Source organism: Dendrobates tinctorius, unplaced genomic scaffold, assembly GCF_039654945.1.
Source record: "Dendrobates tinctorius isolate UK_male_01 unplaced genomic scaffold, ASM3965494v1 ptg000211l, whole genome shotgun sequence".
In the NCBI taxonomy this organism is placed as follows: Eukaryota; Metazoa; Chordata; class Amphibia; order Anura; family Dendrobatidae; genus Dendrobates; species Dendrobates tinctorius.
Window position 1 is genome coordinate 4,097,939 of NW_027361878.1, and position 25,597 is coordinate 4,123,535.

At 43.2% G+C, this 25,597-nt stretch overlaps 1 protein-coding gene across 1 annotated transcript in view; it reads right to left on the reverse strand.

The window, feature by feature from the left end:
• LOC141058202 (mucin-5B-like) overlaps positions 1 to 25,597 on the reverse strand; it is a 240,773-nt gene that overhangs the window by 209,605 nt on the left and 5,571 nt on the right. The window contains exons 2-8 of the mRNA XM_073554349.1: positions 22,509 to 22,553; positions 10,034 to 10,295; positions 9,842 to 9,959; positions 8,532 to 8,616; positions 8,128 to 8,234; positions 2,034 to 2,250; positions 876 to 1,004 (exon numbers count right to left, since the gene is read on the reverse strand). Coding sequence (XP_073410450.1) covers positions 876 to 1,004; positions 2,034 to 2,250; positions 8,128 to 8,234; positions 8,532 to 8,616; positions 9,842 to 9,959; positions 10,034 to 10,295; positions 22,509 to 22,553 — 963 coding nt within the window. The remainder of the gene's footprint in view (positions 1 to 875; positions 1,005 to 2,033; positions 2,251 to 8,127; positions 8,235 to 8,531; positions 8,617 to 9,841; positions 9,960 to 10,033; positions 10,296 to 22,508; positions 22,554 to 25,597) is intronic.

A 25,597-nucleotide genomic window follows, 5' to 3' on the forward strand; every position in this document is an offset into this window, starting at 1 on the left:
CATTCAAAAATTTCCTGTGAAGCACCTGAAGGGTTAATAAACTTCTTGAATATGGTTTTGAGCACTTTGAGGGGTGCAGTTTTAGAATGGTGTCAGTTTTGGATATTTTCTATCATATAGACCCCTCAAAGTGACTTCAAATGTGAAGTGGTCCGTAAAAATAAAATGGTGTTGCAAAAATGAGAAATCGCTGGTCAACTTTTAACCCTTATAACTTCCTAACAGAAAAAAATTTTGGTTCCAAAATTGTGCTGATGTAAAGTAGACATGTGGAAAATGTTATTTATTAAGTTTTTTGTGTGCCGTATCTCTGTGATTTAAGGGCATAAAAATTCAAAGTTGGAAAATTACAAAATTTTCAAAATTTTTGCCAAATTTCTATTTTTTTCACAAATAAACGCAAGTTATTTGAATGAAATTTTACCACTAGCATGAAGTACAATATGTCACGAGAAAACAATGTCAGAATCACCGGGATCCATGGAAGTGTTTCAGAGATATTACCTTATAAAGGGACAGTGGTCAGAATTGTAAAAATTGGCTCGGTCATGAACCTGCAAACCACCCTTGGGGGTTAAGGGGTTAAAGCATAAGGAAATTGTTTCTCAACTTTTACCACTATGTTATTCTCACTATCCTTTTCTGCAGACTATCTGTAACTTTGAGTCCCCAAAAAACAGTTTTCAATAATACAATAAACAGATGTTTTGGAAGATTTAGAAAGGGGTCAATGTAGCTGCAGTTTCTTTAATTTTGTTTGTCCAATAAAATGGAACATAAATGGGAAAACATCTAAATAATTGGTATATAAAAAAGCCAAAATAGACAAATTCCAACTGAACTTCATCTATGTTCACAGCTGCACAAGGGTTTACCTGAAGGACAAAAGCATCCATCTATGCCATGGTCTTCACAAAGCATGGTTCTCTCTGTATTGGAGCATGTATTGGGACAAGGAGAGCCAGATTCTTGGTATTCCATACCATATAGAGGGCATGACTTTGCTGGATGCAGAAAGAGACATTATTTTTGGTTAGATTACATCAGAGACATCATTGGACCAGAAGCAAACTATGTAGTGTATATTTTAATAGGACTGTTCCTGTCCATTTTGTGGACAACTTTATTATACCTGTTATGGTGCTGCTGAATCCTTGCAGCTGAGAATTCCTGATTTATTGTGGGTGCCACCAGCATGACGCACTGTGAGCCTCCTAATAACCTTCTCAAAAATTGGATTGCCCAAAGGTGACAACTAGGCAAGTAAAATTGGTGAAGAGTGTGGTGTTGAATCCTGAAATTTGTGATTATATGCATATATAATAAAGGGAGACTTTTTCATAGGAGTCAATTTACTGGATTGGAACAGATTTTTATTAACTTTCAGTGGGTCTGCCAATGCCACTATTTGCTCTCACGAGCGTATATCTTGAACAAGTACTCTCCGATATTTTATCAGATATCACTAAGCCCAATGTTATACTATAGGGCAGAGAAGATCAGCCATTTTTTTATCATGCCTATTTGGCATGAGAAAACAATCACAGCATACTGCGGGTGCATCCAATGATTGGATCACGCACTCCCATGTCAGTCTGTGGGTACGTGAAAAGCATCAGACTGCACTCAGATGTCACCCAAGTGCAGTCCAATTACCGCGAATGCAAATAAAGGAGAAAATGGAGAAATTAAGTTCTTCTTCTCCGCACTAGTGGTATTATTCTTTCATCCAAGAGAATCGGATCTCTGTAAACTAACAATTGGCTCAAACTCTAATCAGAGCTTGAACTGAGTGTTATTGCCATGATCCATCTGATTCTCTTGGATGAGAGAATCATTGCTCGTATGAGCCATCCCTTTGGATTATCAAAGAGCATAGACTTTTCAATGGAAAATTATAAGAAGTATGTACTGGTAATAAAAGATTCATCAGTCAGCTCTGTAAATGTGTCATATGTATTTGACGTCTCTAGAATGATGTGATTTCTTTCTATTGTTTTTATGTTATTTTTTTTATGCTTCTTTACACTTACGACACATTTCTGGGGTTCTCCAGTTTCCAGGGACTCCACCAGAGTGGGTACACTGGCGTGAATATTCAGCAAACATATTGCACAGGCACAGCATGTTGTTCTCAGCGCTGCAGTGACACAGATCCTGCACACAAGCGTCTATGTATTCCATAGGGTCTAGTATGGCGTTACAATCGAAAAAGGCTGCAGACATCAGAGTACTCTTACATATTTCCCCCTGTAACGAAGACACATATATCAGTGGTGTAAAGTTAATTTACTGTTACCAATAATAATTTGCACCCAGGCATCATAATAATTAATTATGCAAGTTAAAGGGAATCTGTCAGCCGGACTTCACCCACCAAACTATATATATATGTGTATGTAGCTCTTTCAAAGACACATCAAGCAATACCTTTACATGGCCAATCCATTCCTACTTTACTGAGAAATCAGAGTTTGTATTGATACGCAAATGAGGCTGAAGAACTATTTGAAGATCTGAAGCCTCTGTCACTCCAGCTCTATTCTGTGCCCAGCGCTGCCTGCTCATGCTTAATTGACAGCTCTTTTGCTTGAATTACCACAGGATAGAGGCTGTCAGTCAAGCTGGAGGAGGTAGCACTGGGCAGAGAATAGAGCTGGAGTGACAGAGATTTCAGATATACCACAGCTATTCAGCTTTATTTTCATATCAATTCAAACACTGATCTCTTAGTAACTGAGGAAAGGACTGGCTATGTGAAGGTATTGCTGGACTGGTCTTTGAAAGAACAACAAGCACATATAAATGGTTTGGGGATGAAATCCTGCTGACAGATTCCCTTTAATTGTATCTATAAAGTTTGAAGAGCTAGTAGTCATAATTAGCTCCAGAAATACTACAGCAGTGCCACAGAGGGCTAGCATGACTTGTTTTGGTCCTGTTCACTGGTGTTATTGAGAAGCAGAAGAGGGAGGAGGAGTAATATATTATAACTCCTGGGACAGAAGAAGCTTAAAAGTCTGTCCATGTGGCTGTAGCAGCCTGTGGTGCAGCATTACTGTTCACTAGTGTTAAGCGATACCTTCCGATATCGGGAAATACTGGATCGGATTGGATGGGACTGATACCCCAAAAATATCGGGTATCGCCGATTCCGATACCGGAAACCCATGCAAGTCAATGGGGCACAAATATCGGAATGAAAATAAACCCATTCTTTCCTTGCACATCCAGTTCGGGAGGGGGGAAGAGTGTGGGCGGTGCGTGGGCAGAGACTGTGCGGGGTCTGTACGGGCCTCCCAGGGGTCTGTGCGGGCCTCCTAGGGGTCTGTGAGGGCCTGCCGGGGGTCTGTGAGGGCCTGCCGGGGGTCTGTGCGGGCTGCCGGGGGTCTGTGCGGGCCTCCCGGGCGTCTGTGTGGGCTGCCGGGGGTCTGTGCAGGCCTGCCGGGGGTCTGTGCGGGCCTGCCGGGGCTCTGTGCGGGCTGCCGGGGGTTGTGTGTGTGTGTAGGCATCTTCTGATGGGACTACAAGTCCCATCGGGCTATGCCTGTTACAGTGACAGTGATTGACACATTAGCCAATGATGGGACAGTAGTAGTCCCATCATCGGGCTAATGTGTTGAATGTAAAAAAAACAAACATACATACTACATATATACAACATTCATAAAACATACATACATACATACATACTACATACATACTTCATATATACTACATTCATACAGCATACATAGATACTACATACATACTACATTCATATAACATACATACATACATACATACTACATTCATACAACATACATACTACATAATACATACATACTACATATACTACATTCATACAACATACATACATACTACATTCATACAACATACATACATACATATATACTACATTCATACAACATACATACATACTACATACATACTTCAATATACTACATTCATACAACATACATACTACATACATGCTACATATATACTACATTCATACAACATACATACATTCTACATACATACATACTACATTCATACAACATACATACATACATACTACATATATACTACATTCATACAACATACATACATACTACATACATACTTCACATATACTACATTCATAGAACATACATACTACATACATGCTACATATATACTACATTCATACAACATACATACATACATACATACTACATACATACATATATACTACTTTCATACAACATACATACATACATACTACATACTACATACATGCTACATATATACTACATTCATACAACATACATACATACATAGTACATACTACATACATACTACATACATACAACATACATAAAACATGCTTCAGACATACAACATACATACTACATACATACTACATACAATACATTCATACAATACATACATATAGACATACAGTACATATAACATAGAGTACATACTCACCATCACTTGTCACTTTGATCCCCGAAGCCAGTGTGAACTGTAAAAAATATTAAAATAACAAACAACCAATATACTCCCTGATCCGCAGAAATCCACGAGTGTCCCACGACGATCTCCCATGAAAGAACAGCAGCATCAGCTGATGCGACCGCTCTCTAGGGGCTCCAGGAATACAATGACTGGAGGTAGGTATCCTTCCGCACTGTATTCCTCCGCCACTGTAAAAAAATAGTCCCTAGTCTCACTTTTGGCATTGCTGTGTGAAAAAGTTCCCACGCAGCTTTTGCCATTAAGTGAGACCAGTGAGCTATAGTAACCTCTCAGTGATTCACTGCAGGAGATCGTCGTGGGACACGCGTGGATTTCTGCGGATCAGGGAGTATATCGGTTGTTTGTTATTTTAATATTTTTTACAGATGACACTGGCTTCGGGGATCAAAGTGACAAGTGATGGTGAGTATGTACTCTATGTTATATGTACTGTATGTCTATATGTATGCATTGTATGAATGTAGGAATGTATTGTATGTAGTATGTATGTTGTATGTATGTTGTATGAATGTAGGATATATGTAGTATGTATGTAGTATGTAGTATGTATATTGTATGAATCTAGTATATATGTAGTATGTATGTAGTATGTAGTATGTATATTGTATGAATGTAATATATATGTAGTATGTATGTATGTTGTATGAATGTAGTATATATGTAGTATGTATGTATGTATGCTGTATGAATGTTGTATATATGTAGTATGTATGTTTTGTTTTTTTTACATTCAACACATTAGCCGGATGATGGGACTACTACTGTCCCATCATTGGCTAATGTGTCAATCACTGTCATTGTAGCAGGCATCGCCCGATGGGACTTGTAGTCCCATCGGACGATGCCTGCACGCACAGACCCCCGGCTGGCCCTCACAGACCCCCGGCAGGCCCGCACAGACCCCCGGCAGGCCCACACAGACCCCCGGCAGGCCCACACAGACCGCGCATCATGATATCATTTCAGCAGCCAATCACAGCCATGCCATTAGTTAACATGGCTAACACAACTGGCTCATTGCATTATGGGAACTTCCGATTCCGGTATTCGATATTGTAAAAATATCGGAACTCGGTATCGGAACTCCGATACAGCGAATATCGGCCGATACCCGATATTTGCAGTATCGGAATGCTCAACACTACTGTTCACTATATCAGTTGCATATGATGTTATAAATTAAAATGGACACTTAGTGGGCATGTATTTAATGCTTTGTACACCTTTGAACCTTTGTTAATTGTGCATTTGCTTTCTAAATATAAATTTATAGGGAATCTGTCATTACATTCATGTTACCCTAACCCCATGCACCAAGAATTAAAGCCTGGCTGCACAATTGCAACTGGGTATTTCTTTCTCTGAAAAGTCAACTGTGGACTATAGGGAGAGACTTGCTAGGCTGGTACCATCCCTAGAAAGCTTCTCGCTGCCCTGCTGTGGCTGATTGACAGGTCTCTCCCATCAGCGGTTACAACACCGCAGGTCCAGGCTGATCCCATGCCATCAGCCCCTGTTTGGGACTTCTGAAAATGCTCTAATTAATCTTTTCCTTGACACTACTTGAGTATGGTTTGAGAAAGGCCTCTTAGTAGGTCGAAACGTAACGATAGTATACTCATATCCTGGATTACGATATTATACCCACATTTTGGATACTTCTTTTGTCTGCGGTGTTACACTATTTGATGTATTTGAAATAAAATAAAAATCCAAAAATTTCACAAAATCTTCAAGATTTTTTGGCAAGATTAATCCACACTTGAGTGCGACTGTTTATCTACTGACTATTGTTTGTGGACCCTCCACGTACAGTCAGCACCTATCTCCACAGCAAGAGTGCGCGTCTTTCTTCTTCTGCTTGCACTGAGGAGAGGCTTCCTTCGGGCCACTCTGCCATAGCGGTCCGACTGGTAGAGGGCTGCAGTGATAGTTGACTTTGTAGAACTTTCTCCCATCTCCCTGCTGCATCTGTGGAGCTCAGCCACAGTGATCTTGGGGTTCTTCTTTACCTCTCTCACCAAGGCTCTTCTCCCACGATTGCTCAGTTTGGCTGGCCGGTCAGGTCTAGGAAGATTTCTGGTGGTCCCAAACTTCTTCCATTTAAGGATTATGGAGGCCACTGTTCTCTTAGAAACCTTGAGTACTGCAGAAATTCTTTTGTAACCTTGGCCAGATCTGTGCCTTGCCAGAATTCTGTCTCTGAGCTCTTTTGCAAGTTCCTTTGACCTTGTGATTTTCATTTGGTCTGACATGCGCTGTGAGGTCTTACATAGACAGGTGTGTGCCTTTACAAATCAAGTCCTATCAGTTTAACAGCTGGACTCCAATGAAGGAGTAGAACCATCTCAAGGAGGATCACAAGGAAATGGACAGCATATGACTTAAATATGAGTGTCTGAGCAAAGGGTTTGAATACTTATGACCATGTGATATTTCAGTTTTTCTATTTGAATAAAGTTGCCCAAATTTCTACATTTTTTCAGTCAAGATGGGGTGCATAGTGTACATTGATGAGAAAAAATGAACTTTCTTGAATTTACCAAATGGCTGCAATGAAACAAAGAGTAAAAAATTTAGAGGGGTCTGAATACTTTCCGTACCCACTGTACATCATGCCAAGTCATCCAACCACACCCCATCCACTGATAAGCAGCTCTCTGTCAATATATAATGTACACAGAGAGCCTAGTGTGGGCGGGGTTAGCTTTCTCAGTTCTGCTACATGCTGTTACGGGGATACCGTGATAGAGTGGGCTCAGATGATCGCAGCATCTAGTAACACATACACCTGTGGTAGTTAAAATGACTTAACCATTATATTAGCAGTTCTGGCTTTCTTTGCTCTGGCACTGCAAGGGTTAAACCTCTTAGTTGGGCTCCTGGTGTTCTCTGTCTTGGGTGGTAACAGCTGTTCTGAGTTCATTACTGACAGCCGGGATAAGAACCTCCTCCTTGCTTCTGACCAGTCATAGTTCATTCTGCCTGGTTAGGTGTTGGAGCGGTAGTTTGGGTTTGGAAAGTTGTTCTGGAGATTGATCCGTGGAGTTGGTTTGAGTGCTTATCCTTATCCTCACCTATTTGGTTTCCCCTACCTATACCTCTCCCTTGTCTTCCACTCTGTTGTTTTGTGAGTGTATTGCTATGATTGTAGTTTTCTTTTATCCTTGTCTGTCTGGTTAGTGTAATCTTATGCACTTTGGCCTCACACCTTCCTGTGTGTGGGAGGGAACAGAAAAGGGCTGAGATAGAAGCATAGCAAGATACATGATTCCAGAGTCTCCACCATCTGGCATAATCCAGGAGACAGGGATAGACTAGGGTGCTCCCTAGTTCGAAGGATCGGGTAAGCAACCACTATAGACTCTAGTCCCTGCGTGACACCTGCTACATCTATGAACTCTGGGTCACAACTGCTGCATCCAGAAACATAAGTGATACACCATCATAATTAGGGTGTCTGCCCCTACATTATGCTGTTTTCAGATGAGGTAGCTAAAACAAGGTGACAGATTCCCTTTAATGTTCATCAAGATTTAAAGCTTATTATGCTTTACACTTTTTTTGCTTATAAAAAAAAATTATTTTGTTTTGCTGCTAGCTCTAATTTTCTAAAATGTTTACCTTATCTCTGCAATCATTTGGAGCAGAAGAGATCACATCTAGACATTCTTCAGTTGGGCCGTTCCTTTTTTGCATATTTCCAAATTGGACTGGAGTGAGCTGTTCACCTGAACAAAGAATCATTTAGGTTTTTTTTGTCATTACATTTCATTACCATTTACTACATTCCTGATAGGATTAGAGCAAATTGTATTCGCTGTCAAGTTAAAAGCCTATGTGTTCATATTATTGAAACATATGAACCTTGCATGCAGCCATACAGGTATGGAACTTACTTTGCCATATACATAAATTCTAAGGATAGACTCCTTTTTTTCTCACTTGTCATCAGTAGTTAATATATTTTAATTTTAGGAGCAGAAATACAGTATTAATGAACAATAAAATGAGTTCTTAGTACCTACCATCTAATGTGAAGCCACGGACACCACTGAAATCACCGCACAGCCCACACGTTTGGTTCGCGTATTTGTCACGATTTAGTTTCAGCTAAAAGATAAAAGTCTCCTCAAGTTGTGCCTTTGAAATTAGGGGACACACATTTTATCAAATGATGTCTTAAAATGACCAGAACAGGACTACAAAAGAAAATAAAAGCCTTAAATTGTGACCCGTCACTAAATGCAGGGCGCCAGCGCACAAGAGCGCTGAATACACTGACCATAGAAAGAAGGAAGAAGTACAGATTGTCGAGCGAGTGCAGGGCACCAGTGCACAAGAACACTGAATACACTGACTATAGAGAGAAGGAAGAGGCACAGACTGTTGCGCGAGTGCAGGGCGCCGGTGCACAAGAGCGCTGAATACACTGACCAAAGAGAGAATGAAGAGGCACAGATTGTCGCAGGGAGCCTGCACAGGATTCTAGTGCCACAACTGCACATCACAGGTCATTGTGATGTGCATGGGAGGGGGGAGATAGTATAATGAAGAGCAGAGGCAGGGATTTCTTTCAGGCACCCCACGCCCCGAAGCCTGGAAGAAATCATTACCATAATGAAATAAAAGTCTATTTCTCCACATCTAGACAGCAATTATAAGGCATATAGGTAAGATGAGATTAACATTTCTATTGCCTGTATGCCCATAGTGATAGCTGAAAAGTGTTACAGTGGGTGAAAGATTCCCTTTAATGAGAGGAATAGACTGGTTTAGTATTCCCTTTTTCGATTACTTCTCTGCATGATGATAGTGTGAAGTACTATACAAAATGTATAGATATCCAGGAAGTATCATTTCTCCTTGCGGAGAATAACATGCTAAGCATGTCAAGGTGAGGAGACTTAAAGCCACAATGCTCCTCTGGGAAATATGCTAATTATGCAAATTGTCTCTTCAGAGAGGAAGAGGACTAGAACTCTAGTGCCACCTATTGGAGGTAGCAATCCTAAAAGTCTCCTCACCTTGACATGCTTAGCATGTTATTCTCCGCAAGGAGAAATGATACTTCCTGGATATCGGTCAGACGCCTCTCTCACAGCCAAACCAGATCTTCTCCCACTTTGCACTGATGAGGGGCAGTACCCCGAAACACAGTGTCTGCAAATGGAGATTCTGGCTTGGCTTTTATCCTAAGTCATGTAACTAGGCTCGTTAAAGGGTCAACATTGACTTTTAGGATTGCTACCTCCAATAGGTGGCACTAGAGTTCTAGTCCTCTTCCTCTCTGAAGAGACAATTTGCAAAATGTATAGAGAAACATATTTTCACTTACCAGAAGACTGTCTTCTTTGTTGCATATCAGAGAAACATCATTGGATACTGTGATCTTGATATTGTCGCCTAGTTTGTCAATTCGAACCCTGGACTTCTCAGCTGGGAGCTCTGTCACCCTACAAGAACAGTTTAATCAGTAAACATTTCATAGGGACAATAGAAAGTGATAGAAGTAAAAGAAAAAACTTACAAGAGTCCATCCAACATAATAGCCTTATTCTTGATTTCTACCACCACTCCATCTAGAATCGCTATGATGTGAGTTATTACAGGACTGCCATATTCCACACTGCGTCGGACCTGAATGTTGAAGTCTTCACTGTTGCTTTTGCAATGGGAAGCAAATAAGTAATTGCAAGTTCCAGGAAAGTAGTAGATATCGCCATTAAATGACTTGAAGTGGTAATTTCCCCATGTGCTACAAACTTGTCCACTGTGGCTTGTGAATTGCGCTGCATTGATGAAAAACAATGTTATAAGCAACAGAATGAGCACAACGAATCAATCTATAGACAATATACAGTATAAGAAACACAGTAGATACATAATGTGCCATTTCACTGAACAATAAAAGAATTATGCTGGCATCTGCAAAATCCTAAAGCTCTCCAGAATAGAAAACTAATAAATTTTACAACATAATTAAAGTAGTTATTCCAACAACTATGAAAGGCAATAAGAAGATAGAATCATAGAATGTTAGAGTTGGAAGAGACCTCCAGGGTCATCGTGTCCAACCCCTACTCAATGCAAGGTTCACTAAACCATCTCAGACAGAAGTCTGTCCAGCCTCTGCTTGAAGACTTCCACTGAAAGTTCCAAAATGCTAAAATTCTGCTATCGTTTGGAAATGCTCACTTTGCATTTTCTTGGTTCCCCACCTGCTCCTGATCTGTCCAGTGCATTATAACACTCCAATATCACAATTCTCTGAAATTTGACCTCACAGCCAATCACAGACCTCAGATGTGACGTTCATTATAAACTGACATCACTGGTATGCGCATATATGAGACATGGGGTGCTAATGAGTTTTATAAGGTAAGAATGGTAAAGTTCATTAATTACTCTTCCTCACCCCTTTTTACTTTTAAAAAATATTAAACTATATAAATTGTTAGTTTCTTTATACAGATCTTGAAATCATGTTCATGGAAATATATTTAAAATAAAATATTATGGATTCCTGTAGCCATAACTAGAGGAGACTTACGGACACCTGTTGTACATTGAATTAATCCATATAGACTTTATGCATTAAGATACTCTGCTCCCTGCAATGGTAGCTCCAGGCTGTTAGAATGGTATGATTATAATGGAACCTGTCATTAAATTTATGCTTCCCAAACGACGGCCAGCATGAATCAGCACCTATCTGCGAGATTGTAGTCAGGTATGGTTTAGTCTGAAATATTGTGGCAATTCAGAATAAAGAAACTTTGAAAAGCCATGCAAGGACTTAAGAGAAAGACCAGATAATTCTACTTGGATCCCTGATCGGCTTTTGCTACCACACGTCCAGTTCATTGATAGGTCTGTGTGGCGCCCCTGAGGCTTCATTCGCCACAGAGGTACTTCACCTTCTCCTAAGGTGTAGTGCTCCACCATCCAGCTAAGGTGAGAACTCCTGACCATGCTCCACACCTGCATTCCACACACAGGATAGTTCAGTGGGGCCACCTAACAGCTTCAGGCTGGGGGTTAGCGGAGTACCCCTCGTGGAACCCTGCTTCGTAACACGAGATGTGCTGAGAGGTGGGTGGAGTGAGATGATATAAAAGAGTGGGAAGAGTGAAAGTTAGGGGTTAGTTGGTTGGTTAGAGGAGAGAGGAGAGGGAAGATGGGTGTCTGAAGGATGTGCTGCAGCAGGTCCCAGTGATCTGGGCTGCTGGCACGAGAAAGACCAGAGAAAGAAACTGATAAGATTGTTAACCTAACCTTCCATAAGAGAGATAGAAGAGATCGGAATGAAGGAGAATAGAAGGATGGTAGGAAGCTGGTTGAAGAAAGATAGCGAACCCTTCCGGTCCAGAGAGCGCAAAGGCCGGGGCCCGGTCCCCGAGGTTGATTGGATCTTTATGTCCAGCAACAGACACCAGAAGAGTAGTGAGCCGCTAACACCTTGCTCCCATCATAGACTTGGGACACGACAGCAACTGAATAGAGAGCTGGGACGCAGTGAGGAGTCCCCGAAGCAGGCTACAGCTGTCTGTCATACAAGTAAAGACTAGGAACACCTAGAGAGAGGCATTCCAGGGTAACTAAGTACTGGAGTGCTTCGTACCTAAAGGCGCATTGGAGGAGTCGTTCAGTAAGGTACATGTTGGCGGAGTGTGGAAGGGAGAATCCTATCCTGCCTGGAGGTTGGCTGGAGCCCTGACCTGGAGAACACAGTACGGAGGCAGTGGAGTGAACTGCAAACAGTGAGTAAAGCTTTGGAACCACATACTCGGGTGTCCTCCAGTTATTCCCGCACCACTACACCTGGGTACCAGCATCTATACCATTCTGCGCCTCTCCTCATCCATTTCACCTACACTGCAGTACGGAGGCAGGCAGTGGAGTGAACTGCAAACAGTGAGTAAAGCTTTGGAACCACATACTCGGGTGTTGTGAGTTCATTTTCCCCTCCGTCACTGAGGCCTGGTGAACTCCCTATTCTAGTGAAGGAAGGTAGTGAGCCTGATTATCAGGCACCTGGGACTAATGAAGACGATTGGCTGAGTGGAGTCACTGACTGGATTTAAGGCAGCCTACGCCCTTTCTGCCCTGCGGGTGATTTCTCTGTGGACTCTTGGACACCAGTCTGATTCCTGCTCTCCTAAAGCTAAGTTTCTGTTTTGCCTTTTTGCATCTAAGGTTCGTTTTTGTTTTTCTTGCTTTTTGGATTCTGCCACTCCCTGCTGGAGTGTGCAGTGTTCCTAGAGCTCTGTCTTCTGAAAGTACCTGAGTGCTGATTTAGTTTTTGAAGCTTAGTTGCTTCAGGGCCATTTTTATATCAGCTTGTTGGCTTTTGTCTCTGTTAGGGTTTTGGCAGATTGCAGACAGCAGCCTTTCTATCCGTTCCTATCTAGGTAGTTTTTGGGCCCCGTCTTTGCTCAGCCTGTCTTTCTGTCTGTGTAAGTGTTTTCATCTTGCTTCACCGTCATTATATGTGGGGGGGCTGCCTATTGCTTTGGGGTCTGCTCTGGGGCAGTTAGATTTCCCCTTTCCTTCTTTAGGCCTATGTATCTCTCCGGCTGTGATCGAGGGGTCTAGGTCATCGTAGGAACCCCCCACGGCTACTGCTAGTTGTGTTGATAGGTTCAGGGGTCTGCAATCTGATAGTTGCCAACTTCTCTGGTTTTCAGGACTAGCTAGCATTTCTGTTTTTGCCTCCTACGGTGACTCAATCATAACAGAATCACTCGCCAAACCGCAGATCCTGGGGTACTCAATAGCAGGAAAGAATTGTGTTTAAAAAAAAAAAAAAGGTGTGTGTATATTCTTTCCTCTATATCTCTGAGGCCATAGGGGGAATTTTTTTTTCTCTCAATGGAGATAAAGCAAGTGTCTGATCGTGTGGAGCAGCTCGCTGCTGAAGTGCGAGGAATTTCTGCCTATCTTGCTCTTCACATGCTGTTGAACCAAAGATCCCCACACCTGATGTATTTTTTGGGGATCGATCTAAATTTTTGAGTTTCAAAAATAATTGTAAATTATTTTTTGCTTTGAAGCCTAACTCGTCAGGGAGCCCCGCGCAGCAGGTTAAAATTGTCATCTCTTTGCTGCGCGGCGATCCCCAGGATTGGGCGTTTTCTTTGAATCCAGATGACCCTATTCTGACTAATGTGAACGCATTTTTTCAAGCCTTGGGGTTGCTGTACGACGAACCTAATGCTATTGATCAGGCTAAAAAGACCCTGTTAGCATTGAACCAGGGTCGAGAATCTGCAGAGTTGTACTGTCAAAAGTTCAGAAAGTGGGCGGTCCTTACTACCTGGAATGATAGTGCCTTGGCTGCTCTCTTTCGGAAGGGTTTGTCAGAAGCCGTAAAAGATAGTATGGTGGGATTTCCTGTTCCCTCTGGTCTGGACGATTCTATGTCTTTAGCCATTCAGGTTGATCGGCGTTTACGTGAACGCAGGATTACACGAGAGGTTTTGCCACCGGTTGAACAGACGTCTGAACCTATGCAATGTGATAGAGTTTTGTCTAAGGCGCAACGTCAGGAATTCAGAAGGTGTAATAAGCTGTGTTTTTTCTGTGGAGATGCCTCACATGTTATTTCTGTTTGTCCTAAACGTGAGAAACGCTTTGCACACACGTTTTCTGTTGGTGGGATTCAGCCTAAGTTTCTTTTGGCGATTACTCTGATCTGTTCCCTGTCCACATTTTCCGCCAAGGCTTTTGTGGATTCGGGAGCAGCGCTAAACCTAATGGACTTGGATTTTGCTAAACGTTGTGGATTTCCGTTGACACCTCTGCAGACGCCTATCCCTTTGAGGGGGATTGATGCTACCCCTCTGGCTAAAAATAAACCTCAGTTTTGGACCCAGTTGGTCATGCGGGTCGCCCCAGACCACCAAGAAAATTGCAGATTTTTGGTGTTGCATGGTCTGCATGATGCCGTTGTTCTGGGGTTTCCCTGGTTGCAGATTCATAATCCAGTTTTGGATTGGAAGTCTGTGTCTGTGGTGAGTTGGGGTTGCCGGTGTACCTTTAGTGAGGCTCCGTTTTTTTCCACCTCTCCTCAGTCGCATGAGGTTCCTGACTATTTGGCGGACTACTATGATGTATTTAGTGAGAATGAGTCTGCGTCCTTGCCTCCTCATAGGAGTTATGACTGTGCAATTGAACTAAACACGGGGTGTAAATTTCCTAAGGGTCGGCTCTTCAATTTATCTGTACCAGAGCACGAGGCTATGCGGTCCTATATTAAGGAGGCGTTGGAGAAGGGTCATATTAGACCATCCTCTTCACCCTTAGGTGCCGTTTTTTTTTGGGGGGGCCAAGAAGGATGGTTCTTTAAGGCCTTGTATTGATTATCGTGCCCTCAATAAAATTACTATTAAATATCAGTATCCGTTACCCCTGATTTCGGATCTATTCTCTAGAGTCAGAGGTGCTTGCTGGTTTACCAAGCTTGACCTCAGGGGGGCGTATAATCTTATCCGCATTAAGCAGGGGGATGAATGGAAGACGGCGTTTAATACTCCGGAGGGACATTTTGAGTACCTGGTGATGCCTTTTGGGCTCACTAATGCCCCTTCTGTCTTCCAGTGCTTCATGAACGATATTTTCTGAGACTTTGTCGATAAATTTTTGATTATCTATCTGGATGATATTTTGATCTTCTCCAAGGATTGGGATTCTCATGTGGAACATATTCGGACTGTGTTCCAGATCTTGAGAGAGAATTCTCTGTATGTCAAAGGATCAAAATGCCTTTTTGGAGTACAGAGAATTTCTTTTTTGGGATTTATTTTGTCTCCGTCAACTATTGAAATGGACCCGGCCAAGGTACAGGCCATTTATGATTGGGTTCAGCCCACTTCTTTGAAGGCCCTCCAGAAGTTTTTGGGTTTTGCTAATTTTTATCGGAAATTTATAGCAAAATTTTCTAGTATTGCCAAACCATTGACTGACCTGACCAGGAAGGATGCAGATGTGTTGAATTGGTCTCCGGAGGCTGTTGCTTCCTTTCAGGAGCTGAAGCGTAGATTTATCTCCGCCCCGGTTCTGCGGCAACCTGATGTCTCACTCCCATTCCAGGTAGAGGTGGATGCTTCTGAGATTGGTGCAGGAGCGGTGTTGTCCCAAAAGGATCCTGTAACATCTAAAATGAATCCCTGTGCTTTCTTTTCCCGTAAGTTCTCTTCATCTGAACGTAACTATGATGTGGGGAATCGGGAACTGTTGGCCATGAAATGGGCATTTGAGGAGTGGAGACATTGGTTGGAGGGAGCCAAACATCAAGTTGTGGTCCTCACTGACCACAAAAATTTGATTTACCTAGAGTCGGCTAAACGCTTGAACCCTAGACAGGCTAGGTGGGCCTTGTTTTTTACACGTTTTGATTTTGTGGTCTCTTTCCTTCCTGGAACTAAGAATGTCAAGACTGATGCCCTCTCTTGGAGTTTCTTTGCTGATTCTCCTGTGGTGACCAAGCCTGCCACCATCTTAGGCGAAGGGGTAGTTCTTTCTGCCATCTCGCCCGATTTGAGACTTGCTCTGCAAGAGTTCCAGGAGGACAAACCTGAGTGTTGCCCCAGTGGAAAGTTGTATGTTCCTGACCAGTGGAAGAAGAGAGTGATGTCTGAAGTTCATTGCTCTGCATTGGCTGGTCATCCAGGTATTTTTGGTACTAGAGATCTGGTGAGTCGCTCTTTTTGGTGGCCCACCTTGTCTCATGATGTCAGGAATTTTGTGCAGTCCTGTGGGACTTGCTCCCGGTCTAAATCTTGTTCTCGCTCTAGTGGGTTGTTGATGCCTTTGCCGGTCCCCAGGAGGCCATGGACCCATATTTCAATGGATTTCATTTCTCTCAAAGAATGACTGTTATTTGGGTGATTTGTGATAGGTTCTCTAAGATGGTTCATCTTGTACCACTCCCTAAGTTGCCATCTTCCTCTGAGTTGGTGCCTCTGTTTTTGCAACAGGTGGTTCGCTTGCACAGGATTCCTGAGAACATTGTATCTGACAGAGGAGTTCAATTTGTGTCTAAATTTTGGAGGACGTTCTGTTCCAAGTTGGGAATTCAGTTGTCCTTCTCCTCTGCTTTTCACCCTCAGACCAATGGGCAGACAGAGAGAACAAACCAGACCTTGGAGTCGTATTTGAGATGTTTTATTTCCGCTGATCAGGATGATTGGGTTTCATTTTTGCCCTTGGCCGAATTTGCTTTAAATAATAGAGCTAGTTCGGCCACTTTGATGTCACCTTTTTTTTGTAACTTTGGTTTTCACCCTCGATTTTCTTCAGGGCACGTGGAGCCTTCTGCCTGCCCAGGTGTTGACACTGTGGTGGAGAGAATGCACCAGATCTGGGACCAAGTGGTGGATAAGTTGTCTCTCTCCCAGGAAAAGGCCCAGCGGTTTTCCAATCGACATAGGACCATTGGCCCCCAGTTTAAGATTGGTGATATGGTGTGGTTATCATCAAAAAATATTGCTATGAAGGTGGCTTCTCCTAAGTTTAAGCCTAGATTTACTGGACCTTACAAGATTTTGGAGATTATTAATCCGGTCTCTTTTCGTTTGGCTCTTCCTGTCACATTTAAGATCCATAATGTGTTCCATAAGTCCTTGTTGAAGAGGTTTGTTGAGCCAGTTGTGCCTGAGGTGGCACCTCCGGACCCTGTATTGGTTGAAGGTAACTTGGAATATGAGGTAGAGAAAATTCTGGATTCCCGTCTGGCTAGACGGAGACTCCAGTATTTGGTTAAGTGGAAGGGTTTATGGTCAGGAGGATAATTCCTGGGTCTCTGTCTCTGATATTCATGCCAAGAGATTGGTGCGTGCCTTTCATCGGGCTCACCCTGATCGCCCTGGTAGCATTGTTGAGGGTTCAGTGACCCCTCCTCAAGGGGGGGTACTGTTGTGAGTTCATTTTCCCCTCCGTCACTGTGGCCTGGTGAACTCCCTATTCTAGTGAAGGAAGGTAGTGAGCCTTATTATCAGGCACCTGGGACTAATTAAGACGATTGGCTGAGTGGAGTCACTGACTGGATTTAAGGCAGCCTACGCCCTTTCTGCCCTGCGGGTGATTTCTCTGTGGACTCTTGGACACCAGTCTGATTCCTGCTCTCCTAAAGCTAAGTTTCTGTTTTGCCTTTTTGCATCTAAGGTTCATTTTTGTTTTTTTTGCTTTTTGGATTCTGCCACTCCCTGCTGGAGTGTGCATTGTTCCTAGAGCTCTGTCTTCTGAAAGTACCTGAGTGCTGATTTAGTTTTTGAAGCTTAGTTGCTTCAGGGCCATTTTTATATCAGCTTGTTGGCTTTTGTCTCTGTTAGGGTTTTGGCAGATTGCAGACAGCAGCCTTTCTATCCGTTCCTATCTAGGTAGTTTTTGGGCCCCGTCTTTGCTCAGCCTGTCTTTCTGTCTGTGTAATTGTTTTCATCTTGCTTCACCGTCATTATATGTGGGGGGGCTGCCTATTGCTTTGGGGTCTGCTCTGGGGCAGTTAGATTTCCCCTTTCCTTCTTTAGGCCTATGTATCTCTCCGTCTGTGATCGAGGGGTCTAGGTCATCGTAGGAACCCCCCACGGCTACTGCTAGTTGTGTTGATAGGTTCAGGGGTCTGCAATCTGATAGTTGCCAACTTCTCTGGTTTCCAGGACTAGCTAGCATTTCTGTTTTTGCCTCCTACGGTGACTCAATCATAACACTCGGGTGTCCTCCAGTTATTCCCGCACCACTACACCTGGGTACCAGCATCTATACCATTCTGCGCCTCTCCTCATCCATTTCACCTACACTGCCCTGGGACTACAGCTCCACCTGTGGGGAGCTACACCATTTTTGCTGCACCACACCATCAGTCCCAGCGGATCTGCATGCAGCGTTGGCTCCACATCTTACTTGCCAAACACCGCGGGTGGCGTCATGAACTATTCTAATAAACTATAACACCATTAACATCACCGCCATTGATATTGGGTGCCCAGGGCCATGGACCGGGTCACCGCTGCTGTGACACATTTCCGCCTTGACACCGGCCCGGTACCGAGTACCCCGCTGCCCTGGGTGTGCGAGGGCGTCCCAATTTTGGTGTCACGAACAGGATGATGAGACCCGATGCCATCGGGTTCTGTGTGCCTTGGATTTACAATTTTTGAAAATGTGCAGAAGACCAAATTTAATAGACTGTAAAATGGACATTAGAAATGGCCGCTGGCGCGGAGAAGAAGGGAGTGAAGAGATGGGATGTCTTAAGAAAAGACCGCGAAGAGTCTTGGGCCGTCCCTGCCTGAATTACTATGTGACTGATGCATGGCCCACCCCTCGAGGGGTTCGTATACTGGCTTGGTATGGAGGCGCTGGAAGAAGACGCCGCCCCCGGAAGGAGGGGCAGAGGAAGCCAGTGGTGAGCAGAAGGGCAGAGCAAGAGGAAGAATGCCAGAACGCCATGATGAAAGCAGATGAGAAGACAGAAGAACAGGGAGGGGAAAAGTGACTCGCCCCTATGCCGCCTACGTGGAGGCTGCGACCGCTGATTCATCCTCAGCTGCGTCCGCCACCGCCTCACAACAGATATTGTCATTGGGTGAGCCCCTTCCGGAGGAGATACATGAGGGCTCTGGAACAGAATGGAGGACTGGGACCGCGTCTCCGCCTAGACCGGGCACAGTGGCACCGGCCTCCGCCGTCAACCCCAGCTGAGACCAGCCTGGTCCCGGCACGGATCCAACTGCGGCCTACTCCACCAGTCACTCTGGGAGTTGCGGCTGCTGCCATCTACCACGAGGAACCAAAGCCAGAACCGCGGCTGGAAACGCCAGGTATGATTGCTACCCCCGGTCTGACCCTGGTTTTGGGAGCGGAACCCACAGATAAGAATGGCCCACTGACCTTCGCCGACGATCCCCGGCTGCAGTGCCTATGGGGGGATGATCAAGTTGTTCCTGGCTGGCGGCACCATCTCCTGAACTTCCTATGGAACTGGAGGGACCCATATCCCTGCAGACAGTAGAAATCTCCATGGCCCTTTCCCTGGGCCCCACCAGTCCCTATCCCTCTCTATGGGAGATTGAGTATAAGTGGCTAGCAAGTAGTCAACGGGACGAAGATACCACCTCTGAGAACAATTCCAGTTCAGCTTCCAGAACCCCAGGAGGGGATCACCAGTAGAAGAAAAATAATTTTCCAAATCTCGTTACCCAGGAGGGTTTGTTGCACCAGTTGTGCCTTTTCCTTTTTGTTCATCATGTTGCCCAGTTTTTGATTGGCAGCGCTGTTTTTGAAATGGAACTGTGGAGATCATAGACACTGATTGATCCAAAAACTTTTATTGTAAATAGTTGCACCTCTTTAGGTGCCCTTTCTTGGTTTTACATATAAAGACTCTTTGCGAAGATGATGTTTTTCAATGGACACTTTTTGAAGAATGATGTCTACCTCAAGGGACACTGCAAGAAATCCCGGCTGGGAGCAGTGTTCAGCACTTTGCAAGAATCTTTGAATGTGTTATGATAACGTATTTGATAATGTTGTGTCTTGTGAAAAGTAAATGTCTTTTATAGAATATTTGATACAGGGAATTAGAAAAGTTTTGAGATAGAATGTGAGAATTGAATAAAGACTGAAGAATTGAAAGTGACAGGTGACTGGCCAAGTACAGATGGTCAGTGTCTTGCGTCCAGTAGAAAGAGAGAGAAAGAATAATTGCACTTTGAACTAGGAATTGCACTTAAGTAAATTTTTGATACTAAGATAGGTAGTTAACCTGTTTGTAATGTTTAAGAAATGTGCCTCCTACATTAGGAAGATTAGATAAGTATTGTTGAATAGCATTTAAAAATTTTTGTGTGTTCCTGTATTGTACATTTGTTGTCTTACAGCCCGCGGACGTGCTGTGTTTAACGGGGGGGTATGTGGCGCCCCTGAGGCTTCAGTCGCAACAGAGTTACTGCACCTTCTCCTAAGGTGCAGTGTCCCACCATCCAGGTAAGGTGGGAATTCCTAACCATGCTTCACACCTGCATTCCACACACAGGATAATTCAGTGGGGCCACCTAACAGCTTCAGGCTGGGGGTTAGCAGAGCACCCCTCATGGAACCCTGCTTCGTAACACGAGATGTGCTGGGAGGCGGGTGGAGTGAGATGATATAAAAGAGTGGGAAGAGTGAGAGTTAGGGGTTAGTTGGTTGGTTAGAGGAGAGAGGAGAGGGAAGATAGGTGTCTGAAGGACGTGCTGCAGCAGGTCCCAGTGATCTGGGCTGCTGGCACAAGAAAGACCAGAGAAAGAAACTGATAAGATTGTTAACCTAACCTTCCATAAGAGAGATAGAAGAGATCGGAATGAAGGAGAATAGAAGGATGGTAGGAAGCTGGTTGAAGAAAGATAGCGAACCCTTCCAGTCCAGAGAGCGCAAAGGCCGGGGCCCGGTCCCCAAGGTTGATTGGATCTTTATGTCCGGCAACAGACACCGGAGGAGTAGTGAGCCGCTAATGCCTTGCTCCCATCATAGACTTGGGACACAACAGCAACTGAATAGAGAGCCAGGACGCAGTGAGGAGTCCCCGAAGCAGGCTACAGCTGTCTGTCATACAAGTAAAGACTAGGAACACCTAGAGAGAGGCATTCCAGGGTAACTAAGTACTGGAGTGCTTCGCACCTAAAGGCGCATTGGAGGAGTTGTTCAGTAAGGTACATGTTGGCGGAGTGTGGAAGGGAGAATCCTATCCTGCCTGGAGGTTGGCTGGAGCCCTGACCTGGAGAACACAGTACGGAGGCAGTGGAGTGAACTGCAAACAGTGAGTAAAGCTTTGGAACCACATACTCGGGTGTCCTCCAGTTATTCCCGCACCACTACACCTGGGTACCAGCATCTATACCATTCTGCGCCTCTCCTCATCCATTTCACCTACACTGCCCTGGGACTACAGCTCCACCTGTGGGGAGCTACACCATCTTTGCTGCACCACACCATCAGTCCCAGCGGATCTGCATGCAGCGTTGGCTCCACATCTTACTTGCCAAACACCACGGGTGGCGTCACGAACTATTCTAATAAACTATAACACCATTAACATCATTGCCATTGATATTGGGTGCCCAGGGCCATGGACCGGGTCACCGCTGCTGTGACACATTCCCGCCTTGACACCGACCCGGTACCGAGTACCCCGCTGCCCTGGGTGTGCGAGGGCATCCCATCTGTTTCACGTGTATTTAGGAAGAGATCTGTCAAGCAGCAGTAGGGTTGCAGAGAGAAATTTGCCGAGGACCTCATCAGACTAGTCAGTCACTCTATACAAGTCCTTGACCGTCTTTTTAAAGAATATTTATTCTTAGAAAAAAACATTGTGACATGATCTTACCTTGAAAATATTGCTTTGGTCATATGCTGGCAAAATTTGACTTCAACCATAATGAGGTAATTTCACACAATCATGCATACTAATTGGTCCAGGATTTAGTTGTGTACTGTTAATAGAAGCAGACCATGTGGCCACTAAAAAATGGTGGACTATGAGTTGTTGGCTCCATGCAGGAGTATTCTGCCTGTGCCTTACATCACTAGATGGCACCTGCTGTGTGTATCCTGACTCCACATTCTGTCAGCACTTTGGGTGGAGTGTGAGAACCAAGGGGGCATCATACTGTGCAGAGGTCATCATTCAATGAAGCAATCATAATGCTGGGCGAACTCTGTGGGCATCATACTGTGTGATGGGTAGAAGGCTGTGGGGTTCATCATGCTGTGCTGGGGAACTAAGAGGTCCATCTTACTGTGTTGGGGAGATGTGGGAATCATCATACTGCGGGGGAAAACTGTATGGACATCATACCGTGTTGGGGCTATGAGGGTACTATACTGTTGATGGGAATTTTGTTTGTGACATAATGCTTTGTAGAAGACACTGTAGGGTCATAATACTGTGCATGGGAGAAAGTTTTTTTTAATATATATATATATATATATTTATTAAGTTTTAGTCTTAGCTTTGGGATACTTACGTATTGGAGCTGGGGTTGGCATCATTGGATCAAGCATCGCAATTCCTAGAATACAATACATGCAGTTTATATTTCATTGCTACCATGTTACAGCCAAAACAATCATAATTAAGTTAATGAGATCATGTACTGTATCTCTCTCTCCATATATAGTGGAGAAAATAAGTATTTGCACGTTTTCCCACCTACAAAGAATTGAGAGGTCTGTAATTTTTATTGTTTGTACACTTCAACTGTGAGAGACTGAATCTAAAAATAAAAAATCACATTGTATGATTAAGTAATTACATTGCATTTTATTGCATGAAATAAGTATTTGATCACCTTTCAACTAGCATGAATTCTGGATCTCACAGACCTGTTGGTTTTTCTTTAAGAAGCCCTCCTTCTCTGTAATCATTACCTGTGTTAATGGTACCAGTTTGAACTCACTACCTGTATAAAAGACACCTGTCCAGACACTCAATCAATTCCATTCCAATTTCTCCACCATGGCAAAGACAAAAGAACTGTCTAAGGACACCAGGGACAAAATTGTAGTCCAGCACAAGGCTGGGATGGGCTGCATGACAATAAGCAAGCAGCTTGGTGAGAAGGAAACAACAATTGGCACAATTATTAGAATTGGAGGAAACACAAGATGACTGTCAATCTTCCTCGGTTTAGGGATTCATAAGATCTCATCTTGAAGGGGAAAGATAATTCTGAGAAAGGTCAGTAATCAGCCCAGAACTACAAGGGAGGACCTGGTCAATGACCTGAAGAGAGCTGGGACCACAGTCTCATACATTACCTTTAATATTACACTATGCCGTCATGGTTTAAAATCTTGCAAGGCACGCAAAGTCCCCCTGCTCACGCCAGCACATGTCCAGGCCTGTTTGAAGTTTGCCAATGATCATCTGGATGATCCAAAGGAGGGATGGGAGAAGGCCATGTGGTTAGATAAGACCAAAATAGAGCTTTTTGATATCAACTCCACTCGTCGTACTTGGAGGAAGAAGGATGAGTACAACCACACCATCCTAACCATGAAGCATGGTGAGGGACCATCATTCTTTGAGGGTGCTTTTCTGCAAATGGGACAGGACAACTACACCATATTGAAGAGAGGATGGATGGGGTCATATATTTCAAGATTTTGGCCAACAACCTCCTTCACTCAGTAAGAGCATTGAAGATGGGTCCTGGGTAGGTCTTCCAGCATGACAGTGACCCAAAATACACAGCCAGGGCAACTAAGGAGTGGCTCGGTAAAAAGCATTTCAAGGTCCTGGAGTGGCCTACTCAGCCTCCAGGCCTGAACCCAATAGAAAATCTTTGGAGGGAGCTGAAACTCAATGTTGCCCAGTGACAACCTTGAAACCTGATAGATCTGGATAAGATTTTTTATGGAGGAGTGGGCCAAAATCCCTGCTGCTGTGTGTGCAAACTTGGTCAAGAACTACAAGAAACATCTGACCTCTTTAATCGCAAACAAAGGTTTCTGTACCAAATATTATGTTTTGTTTTTCTGTTGTGTCAAATACTTATTTCATGCAATGAAATGCCAATTAATTATTTAAAAATCAAACAATGTGATTTTCTGTGCTTTAGTTTTAGATTTTGTCTCTCACAGTTGAAGTGTACTGTTCCTATGATAAAAATTACAGACCTCTCCATTTTTTGTAGGTGACAAAAGTTGCAAAATCGGCAGTGTATCACATACTTATTTTCCACATTGTATACATTATATATTTAGTATGTAGCAGACTGCTTTTAATTTGCCTATAGAACAATCAGTAGTAAATTATTCAGTGCACATAGGCAGTCATTATTTTTGGCAGCAAAGGTCATGTTTATCTTTTTAAGAGAACCAAAGGATCATTTCACCAAACGTATGATCTTTTTGCTGGTTTGTTGGGTGATTGGCATATTGGTTACACTATTTGATAATTGGGCAGTGTAAGTGTACCTTAAAGGGGTTGTCTAGATTGTCCATCATATAAGACTCTATTGGCTTGGTGCGCCCTTGTTTTTTTTGTGTTTGAAGATTGGGACCCTTACCAATGGGAAGAATGGGGTTCTAAAATAACTTGTTGGAATGGAGTGGTTGTCATCACTTTTTTGTGGTATTATTAGGGATAAATAATTACACCACTATTTCTAGCATTCCATAGAGAACGATTGAAGTGATGAAATGCAAGTAATTTCTGTACCTTCTTAATTATTTCCATTTAGAATGTAACCCATCCTTGTACATCAATTAGGCAACTGTCTATCCAAAGTACCAAAATACCAGCCAGGTTTTAATCTAAAAAAAGAGGTGCACGGTGTACTATTTTTTATTGCTAAAACTAGGACAGTCCCTCTACTTGACCCTAATTGTATTTAGTGTGCTCGTATTAGTATCATAGCTAACCTTGTACACTCTATAAAAGATGGTCCATGGGTGGTGACATTTTTTGTGCTAGTATAGGGAAGACCAGGGGATAATGAGTACACCCTTGATGATTAAAATTGATTTTTACAACCATTTTGTTTTGTTTAAATAGGTCCAAAATGTAAATAACTTCCTAATATTTTGTTGAAGTGATAAGAGCTTTCTTTTTCTGTTACGCACCCCTAAAGATCCTTCTTTGTAACATTCCACCTGTTGATAGTCACCATTTGGAGGAACTTACTAGATGTACACTAATACAGCTCTCAGTTAAGCTGAAAGAAACAGTATAAATACAACAGACGGGCTTTAATGGAGGTAGTGGGAATGTTGTGTCTATGAAAAAAACGCTTATTATTTGTGCACCTATGAAGGATTAAAATAAATGTTACTGAAACTGTAATAACTGGTTGAAGTGGTGGATTACTGGGCAGGATGTAGCCATTTCTATGTCATAGTGAAGAATATTTAGACTAAAGCCATTTTCTCATGTTACTCGTATTCTCATTCTCATAAGGAGTCTGGCAAATGTTGGAAATGTCAAAACTGTCAATCAATGTAACCCATTAGTGACCACCGATACGTCTCTTTATTGACATCAGATATGTGAATAGCATTCCCTGATGGGTGAAAATTCAGCAGTTTTTAACTGAGGCCACGTTCACACGTT